This window comes from Pleurodeles waltl, chromosome 4_2 (genome assembly GCF_031143425.1).
Source record: "Pleurodeles waltl isolate 20211129_DDA chromosome 4_2, aPleWal1.hap1.20221129, whole genome shotgun sequence".
NCBI lineage: Eukaryota > Metazoa > Chordata > Amphibia > Caudata > Salamandridae > Pleurodeles > Pleurodeles waltl.
The window spans coordinates 110,328,062-110,348,397 of NC_090443.1; the positions used below are offsets into that span (position 1 = coordinate 110,328,062).

The 20,336-nt window shown below is 44.5% G+C and overlaps 1 protein-coding gene and 1 long non-coding RNA gene across 2 annotated transcripts in view; one reads left to right on the plus strand and one right to left on the minus strand.

Moving 5' to 3' along the window:
* Positions 1-4,161, minus strand: part of LOC138292329 (uncharacterized) — a 66,146-nt gene extending 61,985 nt beyond the window's left edge. The window contains exons 1-2 of the long non-coding RNA XR_011202653.1: positions 4,075-4,161; positions 3,037-3,108 (exon numbers count right to left, since the gene is read on the minus strand). This is a non-coding gene — a long non-coding RNA (uncharacterized lncRNA). The remainder of the gene's footprint in view (positions 1-3,036; positions 3,109-4,074) is intronic.
* LOC138292328 (retinol dehydrogenase 7-like) overlaps positions 1-20,336 on the plus strand; it is a 151,758-nt gene that overhangs the window by 36,313 nt on the left and 95,109 nt on the right. Inside the window, exons 2-3 of the mRNA XM_069230879.1 lie at positions 4,883-5,215; positions 7,326-7,584. Of these exons, the coding sequence (XP_069086980.1) occupies positions 4,900-5,215; positions 7,326-7,584 (575 nt within the window). The 5' untranslated portion in view covers positions 4,883-4,899. The remainder of the gene's footprint in view (positions 1-4,882; positions 5,216-7,325; positions 7,585-20,336) is intronic.

A 20,336-nucleotide genomic window follows, 5' to 3' on the forward strand; every position in this document is an offset into this window, starting at 1 on the left:
TTGAGTTTCAGGCGGCTGTTGTTCATCCACTCGGCGATGGATTTCAGTCACTCGTGGAGGTTGGCTTTGGCGGTGAGAGGATCTTTGGTCAGGGAGAGGACGAGTTGGGTGTCGTCGGCGTAGGTGAGGATGCTGAGGTTGTGCTGGCGGGCCAGTTGTGCGAGGGGGGCCATGTAGACGTTGAACAGCGTTGGGCTTAGTGAGGAGCCTTGGGGTACGCCGCAGATGAGGTTGGTGGCATTGGAGCGGAAAGGTGAGAGTCGGACCCTCTGGGTTCTGCCGGAGAGAAAGGAGGAGATCCATTTGAGGGCCTTTTCTTGGATGCCGGCTTCGTGTAAGCGGGTTAGTAGGGTGCGGTGGCAGACTGTATCGAAAGCGGCTGATAGGTCTAGGAGGATCAGGGCTGAGGTTTCGCCGTTGTCCATTTGTAGTCTGATGTCATCTGTGGCGGCGAGGAGTGCAGTCTCTGTGCTGTGGTTTCGTCTGAAGCCAGATTGGGAGGGGTCAAGGATGGAGTTGTCTTCTAGGTAGTGGGCGAGCTGTGCGTTGACGATCTTCTCGATGACTTTCGTTGGGAAAGGGAGGAGGGAGATCGGTCGGAAGTTTTTGAGATCGTTGAGGTCAGCCTTAGGTTTCTTGAGGAGGGGTTGGATTTCTGCGTGCTTCCAGCTGTCCGGGAAGGTAGCGGTGTTGAAGGAGAGGTTGATGATCTTTCGGAGTGCGGGGGCGATGGTGACGTCGGCTTTGTTGAACAAGTGATGTGGGCAGGGGTCAGAGGGAGATCCTGAGTGGATGGAGTTCATGGTCTTTAGGGTTTCGGCGTCGTCTACTTGGGTCCAGGTGGTGATGTGGTCGGCATGGGAGGAGTTGTTGGGGGTGGGGTCTGGCGGAGGTGAGGTGTTGAAGCTGTCGTGGATGGCTGCAATTTTCTGGAAGAAGAAGGTGGAGAGATCGTCGCAGAGTTTCTGGGATGGAGGGATGTCGTTGACAATGGCGTTGGGGTTGGCGAGTTCCTTCACGATGCCGAAGAGTTCCTTGCAGTCGTGAGCGTTGTTGTTGAGGCGTTCTGTGAAGTGGGAGCGCTTTGCGAGTCGGATCCGTTGGTGGTGTTCACGGTTGGCTTCCTTGAGGGTAGCGAGGTTCTCGGGTGTGCGCTCGAGGATCCATTTTTTCTTGAGTTTCTGGCAGGTGCGTTTGGAGGTGGTTAGTTCGTCTGTGAACCAGGCTGGTTTTTTCTTTGCTTGGTTGGCGGTGGGTTTCTTGAGCGGGGCTAGGATGTTGGCGCAGTCGAGGATCCATTGTTGGAGGTTGATGGCGGCGGACTCCGGGTCGGTGGGGTCGGGTGGTGGGTTTTTGGCGAGGGTGTTGGTAAGTTGATCTTCGGTGACTTTTCCCCAGCGGAGGAGTGGCGGTAGAGGAGTGCAGTGGTGTTCGGTGTTTTTCTTGAAGGAGAGATGGACGCAGTGATGGTCGGTCCAGTGGAGTTCGGAGGTGTGGCTGAAAGAGATGTGGTTGCTTGAAGTGAAGAGTGGGTCAAGGGTGTGGCCGGCGATGTGGGTGGGAGTGTTGACCAGCTGACGGAGTCCGAGGTTGGAGAGGTTGGTGGTCAGCGATGCTGTATTGACGTCATTCTTGTTCTCCAGGTGGAAGTTTAGGTCTCCCAGGAGGATGTAGTCTGAAGAGGCGAGGGCGTGGGTGCTTGCGAGGTCGGGGACAGCGTCGCTGAAGAGGGCTCTAGGTCCTGGAGGGCGGTATATGAGGGTTCCTCTGAGGGTAGTATTGGGGTCTGTGTGAATCTGGAAGTGGAGGTGTTCGGCTGTCTTGAGGGTGTCGTCCGTGTGGGTGTGGATCTTAAGGGTAGATTTGTGGGCAATGGCTATTCCTCCGCCGATTCCGTTGGTGCGATCTCTTCTGGTGATCTTGTAGCCGTCAGGGATGGCGATGGCGATGTCAGGGGCCGAGGAGTCGTTCCACCAGGTTTCGGTCAGGAAGGCTACGTCTGGGGCGGTGGTGTCGAGCAGGTCCCAGAGTTCGATGGCGTGCTTTCGTGCGGAGCGTGTGTTGAGGAGGATGCAGTGCAGGTGGTTTGTGTTGGTTGTTGCTGGTTTCGTTGTTTTGTTGCAGGTGAAGTTGCAGGTGCGGCAGGAAAAAGGTCCTTTGGTGTGCTTCGGGGTGGCCAGGAAGCACTCTGAGGAGGGGCCAGGGTTGAGGGCGAGGAGTTCGCTGGCCGAGTAGCGAAGGCATGGGGTGCGGGGACGTGGGGGGCCAGGGGGGGTGGCGCTGGGCGCGGTCCAGGCGCGGACGGGCGCAGACGGGCTTGCCTCTGGCGCGCCCGCTGCGCGGACGCGCAGCACCAGCCATTAAGAAGGGAGGGGGAGGGGGGAGAAGGGAGGGAGGAGCAGCTGGGAGGCAGGAGACGGGAGGGAGCGGTGAATGGGGGCGCGAGGAGGGCCGGGCCGCAGGGTGGCAGCGGCAGGGAGAGGACTGCAAGGGGGAGCGCACAAGGGGCGAAAACAAGAAAAACAAGGCAGAAACAAGTCGGGCACAAATTGAAAAAACAGTCACAAAAATACACTAATGGCACAAAATACAGTCGGGGTACAGCAATCAGAGGGGCACAACAGGGGCAGATCAGTGTAATTAAAAGTACGTTATTGATTGCCCCTGACACAAGAATCTGAATTTTCAAATCCTGCTTTGTCTGCTGGCTCAATGTGTACAAAATTAAGCATTTTCCATTAATTCTGTTCCAACTCCTTCGGGAAAGCTCTAACCTCTGTAAAGAATGTATTGCTCGCACCAATGTTAGTGGCCTGTGGTGCGTCAGTTACTGAACATTGCCCAGAATAGATCCTCTCTTATAATGCAGTGTGCCACAAGAGTGAAAGGAGGCCCGCGAGTCATTTTCACTCGGGTTCTGAAGATGGCTCTGCCCCCCACAGTTCACAGTATTAGTTAGCCCCCCTCCCCAAAGGTAGTTTGGCTCAAGTTGCATGTAGACGTTTTGTTGCAGTGAGTAGGCAGGATTTGGCTCACCTGGTTGGTTGTGGAAGTGCCCAGTTTGTTCTGTCAGTTGCCGGTGGTGGGCAATGGCACTCATTTTTTCACCTAGAGCAAGAGAAAGGCGGGAAAGGAGAAAGGAAACGGTGAAAAAAACAGGGTGAAAAGGAAGGCGAGATGAATAGAAAATGTGGAGTGGCAGCAGAATGAGGCATGAGATTGAATTAAGATTTGGAGCCTTGGTGTTCAACATCCTCTACGGGGAGCTCCTAAGCAAAACTCTCAGTGACGTGGCTTGTTTGTTTTACTTTTATTTATTTTACAAAATGAGCTTCAGGTACGGTGGGGGCACGAAGGAGGTTTAAACCACACAACTGTCACCAAGTTTCATGCCCGGCAATATCTGAGAAGAGAGCGGAGGGCAGAAGGAGAGATCTATGCTTACCATTTACAGAAGACTGTGCACTGTGATAAGGGGCACAGCAAGTGCCAGGGCAGTGAGATGGCAGACATTTCTAACAATGCATAACAAAGATAGGGGACTCTGCTCAGAGCACAAGTCATAAAAAAACATATAATGCGATGATAATTTGTTGTCTTTGAACACGGAGTAGTGAACGGTTTAGGGAATACTCGAGTCAACATTTTTAAGCATAATGCATGCAAATATAAGCAATGGTTTGAACGGTATGACATGACGGACAAACTTGTTTCCTTGATGTATAATTAGTATTTGAAACTAATACAGTTGGTATGAAGGATGATATATGAAGTTAGATTCAACTATTCGTGATAAATTTAAAAGATTTGACTGTGCAGAAGGTCCTTTTATCTGAAGTGGTCTCTTGGCTCCATATGGGCTTTACAAAAACAACAAACGACTACAGTCACACAGAAATGTGGAATGAAAATATTGATCATAGGTTTACTTTTTATAAATCACATCTCTGCTTTCCATTTACCATTGTGTAATTGAGTTTAGAAATGGCAGAACGTACATTTTTAAAAAAACATCTGGAGTTTGGTAATCTCTCTGTAAATAAAATGTGCTGGGTGTATTTTTTAAAGACTTACCCACTTGTTTTAAAGTGTTTCTCTCCTACATGCACGCCTCTGCAGGCCATTGAAGGGTTAATTGCTGTGTAGAGTAGAGAGACCAATAGATAACGTGCTGCTGGGGCATCCCACAAATAGACAGACAAGTGTTTATAATCCCACACACTGTAGGGAAGCGAGAGCTAACCGGATGGTGGATCAGAAAGCGAAACCTAAAGCAACTGATAGCCCCCTTCGTCTCTAAATGGAATGGAAGTCCCCTCTCTATAAATAGTAGAGTAATCCATCAACCCACCACTTGTGCCCCTACTATACCACTTCCTATAACGGACTGCTTAGCATGGGAAATTCAACGTGACCTTTATTTGGCGGCTAGTGCAGGTTCTTCTGCAAAGGTCTACTCTGGTCCTGTTACACTGTATCGATTAATCATATAATAGTGGGAAGGTTGCAGCTCGACCAGTTGTTGCACAAAACATAGCAATTACTGTATAGGAACGTTATGGTGTTTAACGATTGTATGATTTTGTTTACACAATGGCGCCCCTTCTATTTTTCTAGTGGATATGGTCTGGTTTTGGTATACTTAGACTAAGGACTGCTGCCAAGATCAGTAGAATTCTGTATACATATTATTAAAACGTAGGCTGTCTGGTGCAGATTTCTGACACACATATAGTGAAAACCAAATAGATTTATACACACTTTGTTTGCTGTGGGGTAGTTTGTAATGTTTTTGAGTCATAGCTGGTGCTTTTAGACCTGTATTGTGGTCCCTGAACTGCTCCAGTCATTATATCACCCTTCCCTTCTCAATTGTCTACAGCCGCAGTGCAAGACTCCATGATGTGGCTGTACCTGGCGGCCCTGCTGGGCCTGTACTATCTCTTCCGCTGGTACCGCGAGAGGCAGACTGTACCGAACCTCCAGGAGAAGTACGTGCTGATCACCGGCTGCGACTCTGGATTTGGGAACAAGGTGGCGCGACAGCTCGACCAGCGTGGACTACGCGTGCTTGCGACTTGCCTGACACAGAAGGGGGCGGACCAGCTGAGGGAGACCACCTCCCAGAGGTTGCAGACGGTCATCGTGGATGTCACCGACAGAGACAGTGTGGCCGCCATGGCTAAGTGGGTTAAGGAGCAAGTGGGAAACAGAGGTGACACAGCATATATATTTCTATCATTACCATAGGTGGCACTTACCTTTCTGAGATATCAAAAAGTCAGCAACACTGGTTTTGCCACAATTGCCAATAGAATACAAAAATATTGAGCAGTTATCAATTAGTCCCAGATATTGGTTTTAACAGTGACATCAATACACCAACGTCATTGAAGCTACATCACAGCTTTTCATCCCCTCCCCAGTGACATCATAGGAAGAGCTTTCATATGAGATTTAACCTTCATAACATCAGTTGAAGTAGTGAAAGAATGTTCAAATTGCACAGCACCCATTTTAACAACCTTTAATAAAGTTGTTGCAAAGAAACCTACAAAAATGGCAGATTCTTAACCTTGTGCCTATAGCTGTACACATCACAGGGTTAAAAAGGTGTTCTTGTATAATCCCAGGGCAATAGTGGAGAAACTACTTAAGTATAATATGGTAACAGAAATATACTAAAAAGGGACAAGTGTGATATTGAATGTAGTCTAGTCACTCTGTAGTAAGAGTGACTGAATGTAAACAAGTATTTTTACATCTTTGGCTTTTGGAAGTATGAGTTGCCACCCCTTCGGGATATACATTTTTCTTTCTGATAGAAAGGGTTTGGACAAAATGCCAATGGACATCTCTCTATAAGGTCCAGTGTGTTTGTCCAGAACACGTGAGCATCACAGAGTGATTGATTGCCATCAGTGCTTATAACACAGAAGATGCAAGAATACGTGGGAGGAGAAAATCATATGCACCTTGACTGGTGAAAGTCAAGGATTGACTTAAGAGTAGTTTGACTCTACCTTCAACCTCAATAGTTGACAAGTGAGTGAACACTAAAAGGTGATTCAGTAGAGATCGCCCAGGCATATCGCTGTGTGATTGGACAGAATGTCTGCCAATTCCCTGAGGACTCTGTTAGTATGCCAGCTGCGTGTGGCTAGATAATTGGTTTTATAGCTGTTCAGGTTTTTTGGGGGGATCCACTCTTCATATTATCTGGAATCTGGTACGTGGTTTAATTGTAAATCTGTGCACGTTTCTCTGCAAACAACATTGTGCTCAGAATCTCACCCCCTGTGTGAACTACATTTTATTTGGCATTTGGTCCAAAATTTGTCATGATTTTCCTTGGAATCAGATAAGAACTTAGTAGTAGTCATTTCACTTGGAATATGGTCCTCATTTTATCAGAACCTGGTCACGTTTTCTTCATAATCCTGCCTGTGTTGTCCTCATAATTTGACGTGATTTTCCTGGTAATCTAGTCCGCATGTTGTATGTGAAAGGGAAGACACTGCACTCCAGAATCCAAGCTTCATAAACACACAACGTGTGTGCTAATATCCTGTATTCCATATCTCTTCTTATTGAAACACTGTACGACTTTCACTTAGATGACTGGCGGTTCCTTCTTGGAAATACTTCCAGTTTTTAGGGTCAGTGTCTGCCTGTATTTGTTCTTAAGTGTCTGTTTGATCTCTGGTTATCTTTGTGCTACAGACAGTTACTCCTGGACAGTTTCTGGTCGGAGGGTACTACTGTACCCCAAAGAGGGACTTGCATGAATGCATTCCTTCTGTTGCACACTTTCCACATGAGTGTTCTGTTCCATATTTTGAGGTGACTCAAACAGATTATTCCCTAAAGGCAAGAAAAAGCAATTCTGTGCATTCTGGGCTTCTCCTTGTTACAATCAGTGATGAGCAAGTGGCAACATAACACCAGTCCAATTCATAGCTCACGGTGCCCTCTTATGGCACCCACTTCACTGACTGAAAGCAGTGAAAGAAGCTAAGTAAGTCAAATAGATGCAGGAGGCGGCAGTTCAGTGCCGACTTCAGAGGTATTGCCTTGACCTCACTAAAAAGAATGACCAGGGCCTCGGGTGGCTCTTTGAATGTGATTAGGATTGCAGGAATGTGGAGGAGTCGAGGGTGGGGACGTTTGCATTGGAAACTCCCTTTCATGTAGTTCCATTTTTTTGTTTCTCATACTCAGGGTGAGTCCTCAGTCTGATCTAGCTGACTCTCACTCCTAGGCTCAAACACATGTAAATCCTACAAGCTATTCTTAATTAATCTTTATTAATCTTCTTTTTCTAGGGCTCTGGGGCCTAGTGAACAACGCCGGGGTTGCATACCCTTTCGGTCCCAACGAGTGGCTGACTTTGGATGACTACGTCAATGTACTGAAGGTTAACCTGATTGGGATGATCGATGTGACTCTGAGCCTAATCGCCCTTGTGAGGAAGGCTCGTGGTAGGATTGTCAATGTGGCCAGTATATTAGGAAGGCTGTCTTTATTTGGAGGCGGATATTGTATTTCCAAATTTGGAGTGGAAGCTTTCTCCGATAGCCTCAGGTAAGTGTTTCTTGAAGGCTGCAATTCATTTTATGTTTATTATTACCAAAGCTGATACCCCCCTGATTGTTCTCTCTACCAAAAACAAGGTCTTCCAAAATGTAAGCATTTAGTGGTGACTGTCCTTCAAAAAGCAAGATTGTCCAGAGGAGTCCATAACATGTCCCACCTGTCTGTGCTCAGCTTTCGACCTACTATAACAGAGAGCCAGGTTTGGATCAGGTAAAATACCCTGACCATTAGTTACTTGGCATTAGGTGTTTGGGTCTCTGTCTTTTTTCTCCAGGTTTACTTGTATAGTGAACTTTACAGTGTCAAATATAAAACAGTCTGTTCTCTCGACTGGCTCGTGGCCCTAGACCAGTGGTTGTTAACCTTTTGACTTATGTGAACCCCTCCTGCATGACTACTGGAAGTTGGGAACCCTGGCCTAAGCAAGTTCTATGATTTGAATCTCAAAATTATACACAAAAATACAGAATAAATTCAGAAACAAGTATTCATCAAATACACCAATTATGAAATATTTTATTTGATTTTCAAATAAAAAATACTTGAGTTGAAATTGTAATGTAATGAGAAGGTTGGAGCTTTTCAAAATGTGGTTTTAATTGCAAACATTCTAGCATTTTGCTTTGTCTATTTTTTAGCTCCCAATGCAAACTCTCTTTTTGTCAGTGCATACCAGTGATTCATTTGTGTCTGCTATTCATCCATACTAGGTTTCGTTTTCTGTCCTTACACTGCTTCCACAAATCAGGCTGAGGATACCAACATAATTTTTAATTTCCAATTTTGCATCCCTTCACATTTTCAATTTTACGTTTTGCTTAGATATGTACTTTGTTAATACTATTTATTTTTCTAATCAGTTGCAGACTCCTGGGTAGGTGTCGTGGATCCCCTGGCATCTGAGGACCCCGGGTTACCAACCACTGCTCTAGACAATAGGTCTATAAAAGATAGACAAATATCTTTAGTTTCCTTCATTCTTTGGTGGTAGCTTCGGGACAGCAGCAATCATTATTCATGGTAAAGTTTTTAACAACTTGAGTTGATTGTTAATTGCACTGATGAATCTTCTTTGGCCACATTGTATAATTCACTGGTCACTGGTGGCCCTGGCACTTAGATGTCAGGGCTTGGAGAACTGTAGAAGATTTAAAGGCCTATATCCCAGAAATTGCCTGGGATTTTTCCCTTGACTGGATGTGGTGGCACTCTGGGAACAGAGGAACTCGGCTTTCAGTTGGAGCCAGTAGAAGTACAACTCACTGAATTCAGGGCTTATATTGTCGAGAGACTCTGGATTATCACTCAATGGTGCAGGGTTAGACTTGTATGCTGATTATGTTCTCTACAGTATAAAAAGTGATGGATGGAATGCTTGAATTAATCTTAGCCACTGACAATTACTACATACCACTCCATCGTTATTTTGCACACAATGCAGCCTCAGTTTGGACCCAGTTATATGCAAATAAGTCTTGACCCTGCTTCAATAAGAACAGTGCAGTCCAAACTGCCAAGCCAGGTCCTCCCTGAACTAGAAAACAATCAATCTAAGACCAGTTTTGCTCTAGTTAGGGCTCATCAGCCAGGCACAGGTTGGCCCCAGTTACACAGTGTGGACAGAACCCATACCTGGGCCTGCTGGTACCACTTAGGGCAGCATACTAAACAAAAAGATGCTTGATTTATTCTCAGCCACCGGTAAGTACTCAGCCCACATACCCATCCATTGTTATTTTGCAGACCATGCCTCCTCAGTTTGTATCCTGCTATATGCAAATCCGTTGAGATCCTGCTCCAGTAGGAAGAGCCCAGTCCAACCTGCCATGTCAGGTCCTCCCGGAACCGGAACACTATGAGTCCAGGACTATTATCACCCTAATTATGGCTTATCAGACAGGTATAGTTTGGTTATAGTGACACCAAACTATACTTGTATGATAAGCCCTAACCAGGGCCCTAGCCAGACTATACATTGGCCTGGCCATACCTGTCCTACTTAGGGTGACACACTGAAGTATACAAAAAAGTGATGGATGGAATGCATTAATTAATCTCAGCCTCTGGTAATTACTCAGGCCTGCATACCACCCCATCGTTATTTTGCCAACCAGGCTGTCAGTCTGGTACCAGCTATATGGAAATCTGTCTTGACCCCGTCCCAACAGGAATAGTTCATCCCGAACTGCCAAAGGCTGATCTTGAGGTCCCTCTTTCAGTGTCAGAGGTTTTCAGTCTGCAGTGACACAAATCAGGCATATGGGTCCTACAGGATGCATTCCAGAGACAGAACTTTGTTTGAGTTTGGTAAAGTTGGAAATGTCCACAGCAGCTCTAAATTTTAGAAGGTACTCTTCACATCCATTGAGCTATTTGGTCCTAGCAACCATTTTAGCTGTAGCAATAGCTTTTGTGTATCTCACTGGAATACATGACCACAAAAGAACATTGAGCTAGCTGCAGGAGTTTTTTTTTGTGAGCAGTGTTGTTGTAGGGGAATTCTTGGAGATGTCTTATCATACATGGTTGTGTCTAGATTTTATTTTCAATGACGTTTACCACATTTAAGGACATCACGACATTGTGGACAGTTTAGTCCTCCAGCATGGCTAAGATCTGCACCCTCCAAAGGTTAAGAAATTGGTTTTCCAGAGACTCCGGTGGTCCTGAGGGCTGACAAACTCTACGTTACTGCACACTCTGCAATGTTGACCTTTTCATCTTGCTAATCCTGTGCACTTTTACGAGCATTAAACATCATGCAATATAATTTTCAAATCTAAATGAAAGATATCTTCCCAACTTTCACATGAAACTTTCACATGTTCCGGCTGAAACATTGCTGTTTAGCTATGAGTGAGAAACCAAAAGTATTTGAAAATATAAAAGCTTTTCTTTAGAGGTATTGATTCACGACATAGATTATTAACATGGCTAGCTCTCTGACGAACTGGTACATTGTTTAGAAGCTGAAATCGGGTGTATTATAGAATACTTCATGTTAGAAAAATGTTTTCGAAAACCTTAACCAGAATTATTTCTACTTAATAAAACATTGCTTCACTTCAGTCTATTAAATTGTATATTTAAATTTTCTGTCCAAATTGTTCAGGAACTTGTTTTTCTCATTAACATGGGTGTATGACATAGGTTTTACTTACGTGAAAGTCCATATTCCTCTGATTCATCTCCTGTCCTCAAGATTCTAGAAAAATGACACATTATTTACTTCAATGTTGTATTTCTAGTACATTTTCAGAAAGCAGTTAACCCTTCACTTCTTGAATGTTTCTAAAGTGTATTGAGAATGGTATTTGTTTGTCTACATATGCGCAAAATGAAAAGTGTTGTTTCTTTAACAGCACATTACCGGTGAGCTATGCAACGGGTGGGTTGGCCAGAGCCTGTGCTGAACCCACCACGCATCATTCACTGCACATGTCAAGTGGATGCAAGCCTCCCTTTATAGGTCAAGCGCACAAACGCTATGGCGTATTGTAATCTATCTGTGGGCTTTTGTACCACGCCCACCGCATGCCTATCACTATCACTCATTCATGCGCTTTCCTTTCAAAAATCCTTTGTTATCGTTGGTGAATGCTTTACGTTTGTCCCACCTCGGGGCACTTGTGTTACCGCCTTGGCCATCGACCCTGTTACATGAATAATTGCATGATTACCAATATGTATGACTGCAAACAAACTTCTTTTTCCTTTTGTGTCCCTCCTTCGCGCTCATGGCATCCGTGGCACTTTGAATTGGCTCGTTTACGTCAACTTTTTTACTTTTCATTTTTTGTGGCAAGAAAAGTCCAGTTAGGAAGTTACAATGCTAATAGCTCTAACTCAAGCAAATGCAAGACCCATTGCATTGCAAATGCTTGTTCTGTTTTTTGTGTCCCTTTTCTCCCCAGAACTCCGAGGTTGCAATATAGGACCATTTTACACTTTACCCATGATATGTTTTTGTATTACATGCTTCTCTTGGGGTAGGTAGCATGAAAAGCTGTTTTCTTTAAAGAGCATTTATCAAAGTGCACTGATTGGAACTAGAATGTTTAAGTTTTGTTTACCTTTCTTGAATACATTGTTATTAAAAAATGGAGAATAGTGGGGGCTAGTGAGTTTATCCGATTTGCTGCTGCAGAGCTTGCTGCATGATTATGGATTTACCAGATTTGCTGAATAATTTCCAGATTGCAAAAAACACATATTTTTCTAGCTATAGTGCTTGAAAATAACACTGTCATACAATGAGCAGCATAATCTGTATATCTTCCCACGTAGTTTAGATAACCTTGCCACTTAATTTTGCCCCCCCCATGCCACATAATCCTTGTAGCACTGACAGTGATAAAGCTTCAGATGGTTTGGGTGGGCTGGAGTTATGATGATTAAATCCACATTTCACAGAGAACTGTGAGAAAAAATATATATACATATATGTAGATTTATGCAGGGTTATAAAATATAACTTTACATAAAAAAAACCTAGAAATAAACTAAAAAATAAATGTTGAAAAGATATTATAATTAGGTGAAATTGTCAGTTAAAATGTACCATTTTAAATTATCAAAACCACTGAAATTCACCAGTTATAGTTACCTCAAGTAACTATAACTCGTGTTGTAAAGTAACTATAGCTCCCACCGTTACCATGTACAATTTTCTCAGCAATAATTTCATTGCAAATGTTCCAGTGATATTATCAATGATGTCATAGAACATGTCACAAGTGATGTTATATTTTGGGTAACTAGCAGTACATGGCGAGGGTGTGAGTTATAGTTACCTTAGGGCATAGGTTATAGTTCCTTAAGATAACTATATATCGTAAATTTCAGTGTTTTTTTAAGTTTAAAACATTTCTTTTTTAACTGACTGTTTCATCTAACTACAAAGTTCCTTCAACCATTTTTTCACTGAATTTCAATAGGTTTTTGTGAGTAAAATGCCCACATCATGTTGTTCGCTGCCTTGGCCAGGTATGCCATGGGGTTGCGGTGGAAACAGCAGGACCCCTGCTGTTCTGCGGGCTCACTTGTGAGCACCCATCCTGATTGGCAGCGGGAGCCGGCAATTCTCAATTTTTTTAAATTTATGGAGGGGAGCCTGTGGCCCCCTCCACAAGCCTTTACAGGCCCCAGGGACCAGGCCCGGGGCCATATTATTTTTTACTGGGAGAGGCTGCACGTCCCTCATCCCTGAGCCTTTAGGCCCCAGGGACTCCATTCTCCAGGGCCTTTTATTTTTAATGACAGGGGACCCTATCATGAAGGCCTTTATTTTAAAAGGCGAGGAAGGCCCCTCCTCCCTAGCCTCTAGAGCCCAGGGACCCATCCCTGTTGTTAGAAATTGGGTTTCTGGCAGGCTAGGGTATGTTCCTAAGCTAGACAGAACACACCACTCTAGTCAGGGCAAGTAAGTTACACACCAAAGATAACCTGTGCTCACCCCTGGTAGCTTGGCGCAGAGCAGTCAGGATTATCCCCAGAGACAATCTGAAAAGCGCTTGTGCTACACAATCACACCAGTGACACAATAAATACACCACAAAAGAGACTCAACACAGGCATATATATAAATATATAAAATACATTATGCATGAACAATACCGAAATGACATGAGTTATAAATACTGCGCATACAAGGTGAATCCTGAGATAGTACTCGTTAGCCTGAGAATGTCAGAATGAAAATGACATACATTAGAGAACATCAGGGTATAAAATGTAGCAGTTTGGATAGGAAAGGAGAAAACAAATAAATCACCATATTTCACCATAAACCACAAGTACTTTGCTGGCAATGCAATCTTCTTTAGAGGGAACCACATGAGATCTACAAGTAACAACAAAACATTGGGCCCAGCGCCCTGGCGCTCCAACCAGCAGTATTGTAGTAGATCAGCAAACCTCACTGAAAACAAGAGTATTTATGCATGAACCGTAGGGCACAGGGGCTCCTGTGTGCCTACTACGTGCTATATGATAATTCTAGTGAAAGCAAGATAGAAACAATCACAAGCCGAGGTACATCTCTTACTTTAAGACATTTAATGCAGCACATAGATCCAGTGTTAGAAGTACATTTGCTCCTCTGATGGTCCATATGGTAGTCCTCAAAAAGGCAGATGAACCCTCCTCAGGTGGAGATGTCCAAGTGGCGTGCAAACGTCCTCCACAGGGAGACACAGCACTGTCTATCAGACAGCGGGAGCCTGGCCCACCAGGGCTCTCTCACAGGGGTGTTGCCTGTCTGCCAAGGAAATAATGCCCCCCCAAGGTCTGGCAGGTCCACCAGCCAACAGAGCCACTCAAACTTGCTCTCTTCATTAAAGAACCGATCTACCCAAAGGAGGGCGGGGTAACCTTTATCCCACCTTTGGCCCTACTCAGCCCCACAGTACCAGTGAGGGCTGGGCTGAGTTAAGGAAGTCCACAGCACCAAGAAGCGTTGGTGGCCTCGCAAGTAAGGTCCGTATTATCCTCCCGACATACGTGTGATCCAGGTTGAGTGTGGGGATGGGCGAGGGGTTCTGGAATGAACTTAGAGTGCCTGGCCCGCCCCGGGTCACAGAACACCGCAGCTTTCCCCAGGTAAGCCTGTCTTGCTGTTGCAACTTCTGGAGTATAAAAAGGTAAAAAGGTAAACAGAGTGCTCTGACCTCAAACGCTCGTCCTGTCCCACTCCTGAAAAAGGTGTGTGTGGCCAGCTTGCGGAAGAACACAAACCATTCCACACATGCTGGCAGGAGCTCACCACATGCTATTTGTCAAGTATGGAGCGTTCAATCCTAGCTCCTTGTCAGGATGCACATGTGGGATTCAGGAACCAACACACAAGGGGGAATCTTTTGTTGTCCCTGAGATTCCTCAGCAAAACAGGTTGGGGCAAGGTAACAGCCCTTAGACAAGACTTGGGGGACACACTCAGTAGGCAGCAGACAAGTAGGCCAGCACATGAGGGCAGGTAGTCACATGGCTGTTACTTCTGCCCATCCAGCAGTGCATAGTGAAGCCAAAGTCAGGGAGCAGCTGGCAGCAAGGCAACAAGCAGAAACGCAATCTGGTAAATCCTCTATGCCACCCAACAAGTAGTAGGCTGCAGTGCAACAGCAGAAGAGCAGTACAGATAAGTCCTTTTTGCAGCACAACAGTCCTTCTGACAGAGGTTCCATCCCAGATCCAAGAGAGCACTCTAGACATGGGGTAAGAGCCCCTGTACTTGTACTAAAAAATGTCCTTGATGTATGGGGTGACTTCAAAGGAACCCTTTTAAGTGTAACACAACTCCTTTCAGCCCGGCCCTGCCTCCAGGCATCAGTCCTTTGTGTGAGGGCAGGGCGCAACCTATTGACATGCAAGGTGTGAACAACCTCTCCCCCTTTTCCAATGCTAACCTACTAGAGAGGAGCAGCCCTCATAGTAGTGACAAACGAAATAGACTGTCTCTACTAGGTCATACAAAACTTAAAAGTTAATGTCCTACCCTTTTCATACACAGCACCTTGCCCATAGGCCTGTCTAGAGACGACCTTAGTAATTACTTAGGTGCAGTAAAAAGGGAGGTTTAGGCCTTGGCAAGTAGTTTGAAATGCCAAGTCAATTTGGTACTAAACTGTGCACACCAGCACTGCAGTGACAGGCCTGAGACAGGTTTGAAAGACTTCTTCTGTGGGTTGCGCAATCAGTGTTGCAGACCCACTAATAGCATTTAATTTACATGCCCTGTGTATATGGTATACCACTTTACAAGGTACTTTTTTGTGTAAATCTGTTTTTATTATTTTACAACAACTGCAAAGCTATGGAAAGAAGAGGGGAAAGAGAAAGAGAAAGGCCCCCATTCAGGTGAAGTAAACAATCGTATTACATGACACAATGAGGACTGCAGGCCTATTACTTATGAGATAACACAATTAGTACAGACTAACATGTGCATATATCACGTACAGTCTTGCAAATTCGGAGCGGGGAGAGTTAAAATGTTGGGCACATTTGAGGGGTAAGAATGAGTTACATACTCTGGTGGTAAGGGCAGTGGTGGTCACAGCGATGGGGGGTGAAAGTGGTCAGGAGCGCCATGTATGCCGTCCATGACAGGACACTGCCAGAGTATAACCATTGTAGGGGGTGAAGTTTCACAGTGCTATCAATATGTGGGTTAGTACATCTGTGGTGACGCGCAACCTCCTCAGGGTGGACAGGTGTTATTTTTGGCCTAAAATGATTACTACAAAAACATCCTAGTGTCCGCTTCCAACTCCTGCCATTCTTTTGTCTCGTAGGGAGCACAGTACACTCACCTCTGTCCTTTTGACAAGGGACTGACAGATAAATATGCCAAACAGATATAAACCGAACATTCCAAGTTTTAGAGGAGAGATCTCATGCACTTTAGCACTGATTAGCAGTAGTAAATTCCCAGAGTCCCAAAGCCAACAAAAAGAGGGTCCGAAAAATAGGAGGAGGAAGGCAAAAAGTTTGGGGATAACCTTGCAGAGAGAGCCATTTCCAACACCCAGGGATCTTTATTTTTTATTATGGGGAGAGGGTCTAGCGCGCCCCCTCCTCAAGCCAACAGTGGCCCCGGGGGCCCCATTCCTGGGGCATTTCCTTCACGTGGCCCACCTCCCCGAGCTAATAGTGGGCCCAGGGACCCCAAAAAAAACATTATTGGGGGAAGGGGTGCCCGGCCCGAGGGCTCCCGCATGCACCCATCATGCGTGCTTTGGCAGCAAGCATTCCTCCGGTACGGCGGATGCAGCGCTTTTTTCACGCTCCCGGTTCGGTTCTAGGCAGACTCTACAGAGGAATTAAGTAACTTGCTGGGAGGTGAAAAGGAGTGGTTGTCAACAGTTATGAGGTAATTAGTGTTCAGTGTGTGATCGTATGCTGAGGAGCAGTGGGATTACGTAACTTGCTGGGAGGTGTTAAAGTGGGGTTAATAACAGTTATGACTTAATCAGTTTGCAGTGTGTAATCTTATGCTGAGGAATGAAGACGTCTGTTTATAGAACTCCGTGTGTGGCGTGGACATTTACCTGCTCCTGGCTGGGGAGAACGCAACACTGTACTGTAGTTATAACATTACCTTTGGCCTCCCATCACAGTAATGTGTGAATTAATGTTTCTTAGTCTCAGACGCTCTAAATAACATCTATTTTTCCATATTTATTTAAATATATATTTATTTGTTTGTTCTTTCCTGCAATATAAGTATCAGACTTTAAGTCGATGTTTTGCGAGATAAACTAATCTGCATTGATAGTTCTGTATGATTTGACTGATTGCAGTTAATTGTTTTACTTTCAATGATTATAAGTAACAATGAACAATGAAGGTATCAGCTCTGAGGTCTCTACAGTTTACAAGAGGGACATCATGTTTCACAGGCCAGCAAAATTAACCAGAATATACAACGTAGATAATTTGGGATTACATTTTCCAAATATGCAAATGCATGTGTGACTAAATCATGGTATATTCCATGACATCAGCTAACCCAGTCCTCCTATATAGTGGCAATGCACATTTCTAAGAGTTAAATGAAACCTATCATTGAGATGTCTATCTTTATTGATGTGCAATGCTCTTTTTGCGAGTCTGCTGCCCACTAGTAGCTGAGAACGGAATGCTACCCAAATGTGTATGCTCAGTTCCTCCGCTGCAGGAGATTCACCCCTCACTGCTGTTGTACAGACAAAAACATCTAGCAGCTGGCGAGCTTACATGCTTATCTTCTGCATACAGAAGCACCGTTTCTGCTGGGTTTTGCATTCTTCCTACAAAGCCCACTGAGGCAGAGTAGTAGCACTGCATAGATCAGGCATTGCTAGTTGGACAATTATTCAGCTCCGCCTTAGCTCAAGCACCTACCAGTTGCCACATACAAGAAAGCCTTGCTCATGGATTAGAAGCTGGGGACCCTGTTGAGTTAATGCTTGCTCAAGTCTTTTAAATGTGCCTAGTGTATTGCTTTCAAACAAGGTGGCTCTCTTTGTTCTGAAAACTGGTTTACATTTGCCATCCCCACCTGAGACGCAGTGCCTCCTCCATCCAGACTGGGACACTTGTGTTCGTTTGCACCAAGTTTGCGGTCGTCATCCTGGATTTTAGTTGGTAATTCTAGTCTAGACAGTGTTCTTTGATTACCTCAACCTTGGTTTGAATTTCCTACTAAAAAATGTAAAGCCGAGAGCAGCTCCTGTGTGAGTTTCTTAGCCTACAAGGAGGCGAAAGAGGCTGCGTGGATGTGTGCGGACCCATGGGGCAGCTGCTTGGCCACCAACTCCTCCTTACCACTTCCCAAGAGCAGTTAGGTAGCGCTTTCTGCCCTGAATCTGTCTAGGGCAGAGAAGGGGCAAAGCTGGACTTCGAGGCTCCTGCTGCTTCGCGGGTCCCTGAGGATGGAAGGATCAGCACCCCCCACATTCTTCTGAGAGGGATAAGTTGCAGCTTTCCCCCGCTCTCTTGGGACGTCTGAGCTGCTTCTGGGAGTCCGGTGCGCACGGAGAGTGATAGAGCGGAGCGTGGTAACAATTTACCTGCGTTCGGACGCTCTTTAGGTCGATGAATCTTTTGACTAAGTGGGAACTCTCTGTACTATTAATCGAACAGTCTCATCTAATCGATAATCAATAACGAACATAAGCAACACCTTGAACAACATAACACCTAACAATTAATCCAGAATACATTTCGGCGAACCCTGACCTTTCAGCCAGGAAAGACCACACCAGTTTATTGCAAAGTTAGTGAATTTATTTCTCTATATTAACAAAGCTAGCACAATATAAATGTGTCTCAACACCAAATAATAGACATAAATGAACATTAATAGCTGTCCATAACGTCGAAACAAGTGTAATCTATGTAGCATTTGAATCACAAGGCATTCGATAGTGGCAATGCAAAGCACTAATACGATAATCTGTAATGGGCTAATTGCGTACATTTAGTCAGCATAACAAGATCTCAAATTGCATCGTGCGACATATGGAATCCTCGTCTAACCTCAAATTAGCATCAGCATGCGGGACTTCATGCAATAACAATTTGGCAACATCAATTTAGAAAACTCCTAGCTAGGGTCCTTATCAAAAATCAGCAGTTGGTTACCTAAAAGAAACACAATGCAATTTTACAATTTCCTTTCATAATTACCAATTCCAATCAGCAATCAATGAAGTCTTCGTCTCACAGGTACCGTTTCTCGATCAGCATGAGTCGGGACAAAGGGGCAGGGGTGAACGGGGCAATTGCCTCACGGCGGCAAAGTAAGGCTACTACTTCATGCAAAGGGGCAAATCAAAGTTAAAGTCTCTAGGGCAAGAATCATTAAAGTCTCTTTCTCTCGACTAGAGAAAGCATCAAAGTCTCTCAAAATGGCGTCGCAGCAAAATGGGTCATAGTAGCTACGAAGTCAAGGTAGGTTAGCTTCAAATTGACCAATCAAAAACGACAGTTCTCAAGCTTTTACTTAAGCATACATTATCCTTGGAGATGGGTACGCAAGTTGCAACATTGTTTCTCCATTAGCTTACTCTCAGAGCCTCCATTGTCCGCACCTGCAAGCCGACCTTGAATTAAGGAGAAAATATGCCATGCTGGCACCAACTTTAAGATAAGCATGTGAACAGTCTCTGTGGAAAAGCACAGCTTCAAGCAGAAATACACGTTTAATAGCACAGTGGAAAAATACGAACATTTAAACCGTGAGACCAGGCAACTAGGCCAAAGCCTCCGCTAAAGTAATGCTAAGCTAAGGCATTTCAAATGAGCAAATCGTAGCACACGTTTATGATTATGTCGGATCAGTGCAATTCTAATACACCACGTTATATGAAGCACGCATATAAATGTTGGCAAACTACTCTGAGGGCACATTTTGTCCCCGTACAATCTTTATTAATTCGGTTAATGTCACACACGATTATATCAGCACTACGTTTATGCGTTAATAAATCAAAACCTTCATTTTCTGCTTCATCAATCCCTCCTCTGATGACTACTTGTCATCACACAAATTTAGCCCACAAATTTTATCCCATTAAAATTCTGTCAGCTCCCTTTTCCTTTTAGTTCCCCTAGTTTGCGCTTTGTATTCTTCTGCCATTCTTTTCATTATTTTCTCCTCCTTTTTTCTTTTAATTCTTTCCATAATCATTATTATTCCCCTTTTTATTCCCCAAATTCCAAATACACAAATTATTACTATTAATATTCCTTCTATTATTTTCAATAATATTCCATTCCAAATTCCCCCAATCCAATGTCCCACTGAAGCAAGTCCCTTTCCAACCTTTTCCCACACTCCTGGTTCTTTCAGTTCTTTCAAATCTGCACTTTCTTTTGTTAGATTAGCAAGCATAGTTTTAATTTTCACACTATTATCAGGTATATAGGTGCAGCAGTGACGTGCACCAATCATTTTGCAAACGCCTCCATCCTTTGCTAAAAGAATGTCTAAAGCAAGCCTATTTTGAAGAGTCATAGCTCTTTCCGCTGCAAGTTCAGCATCCATCAGGATTATAGCACCTGAAAACTTTGTCAACATGTTATCCACTATAGTAGACAACTTTCTTATTTTGATGGAATTCAACACAACTCCCAATGAAGGAATCATGGCTCCAAATATATCGCCTACCACAGCAGCTGCGGTCTCTCTTTTCTGGATACGATGGGATCCAGGTGTCTTTTCAATCATCGATATGTCATCTAGTTGATAAACCTTT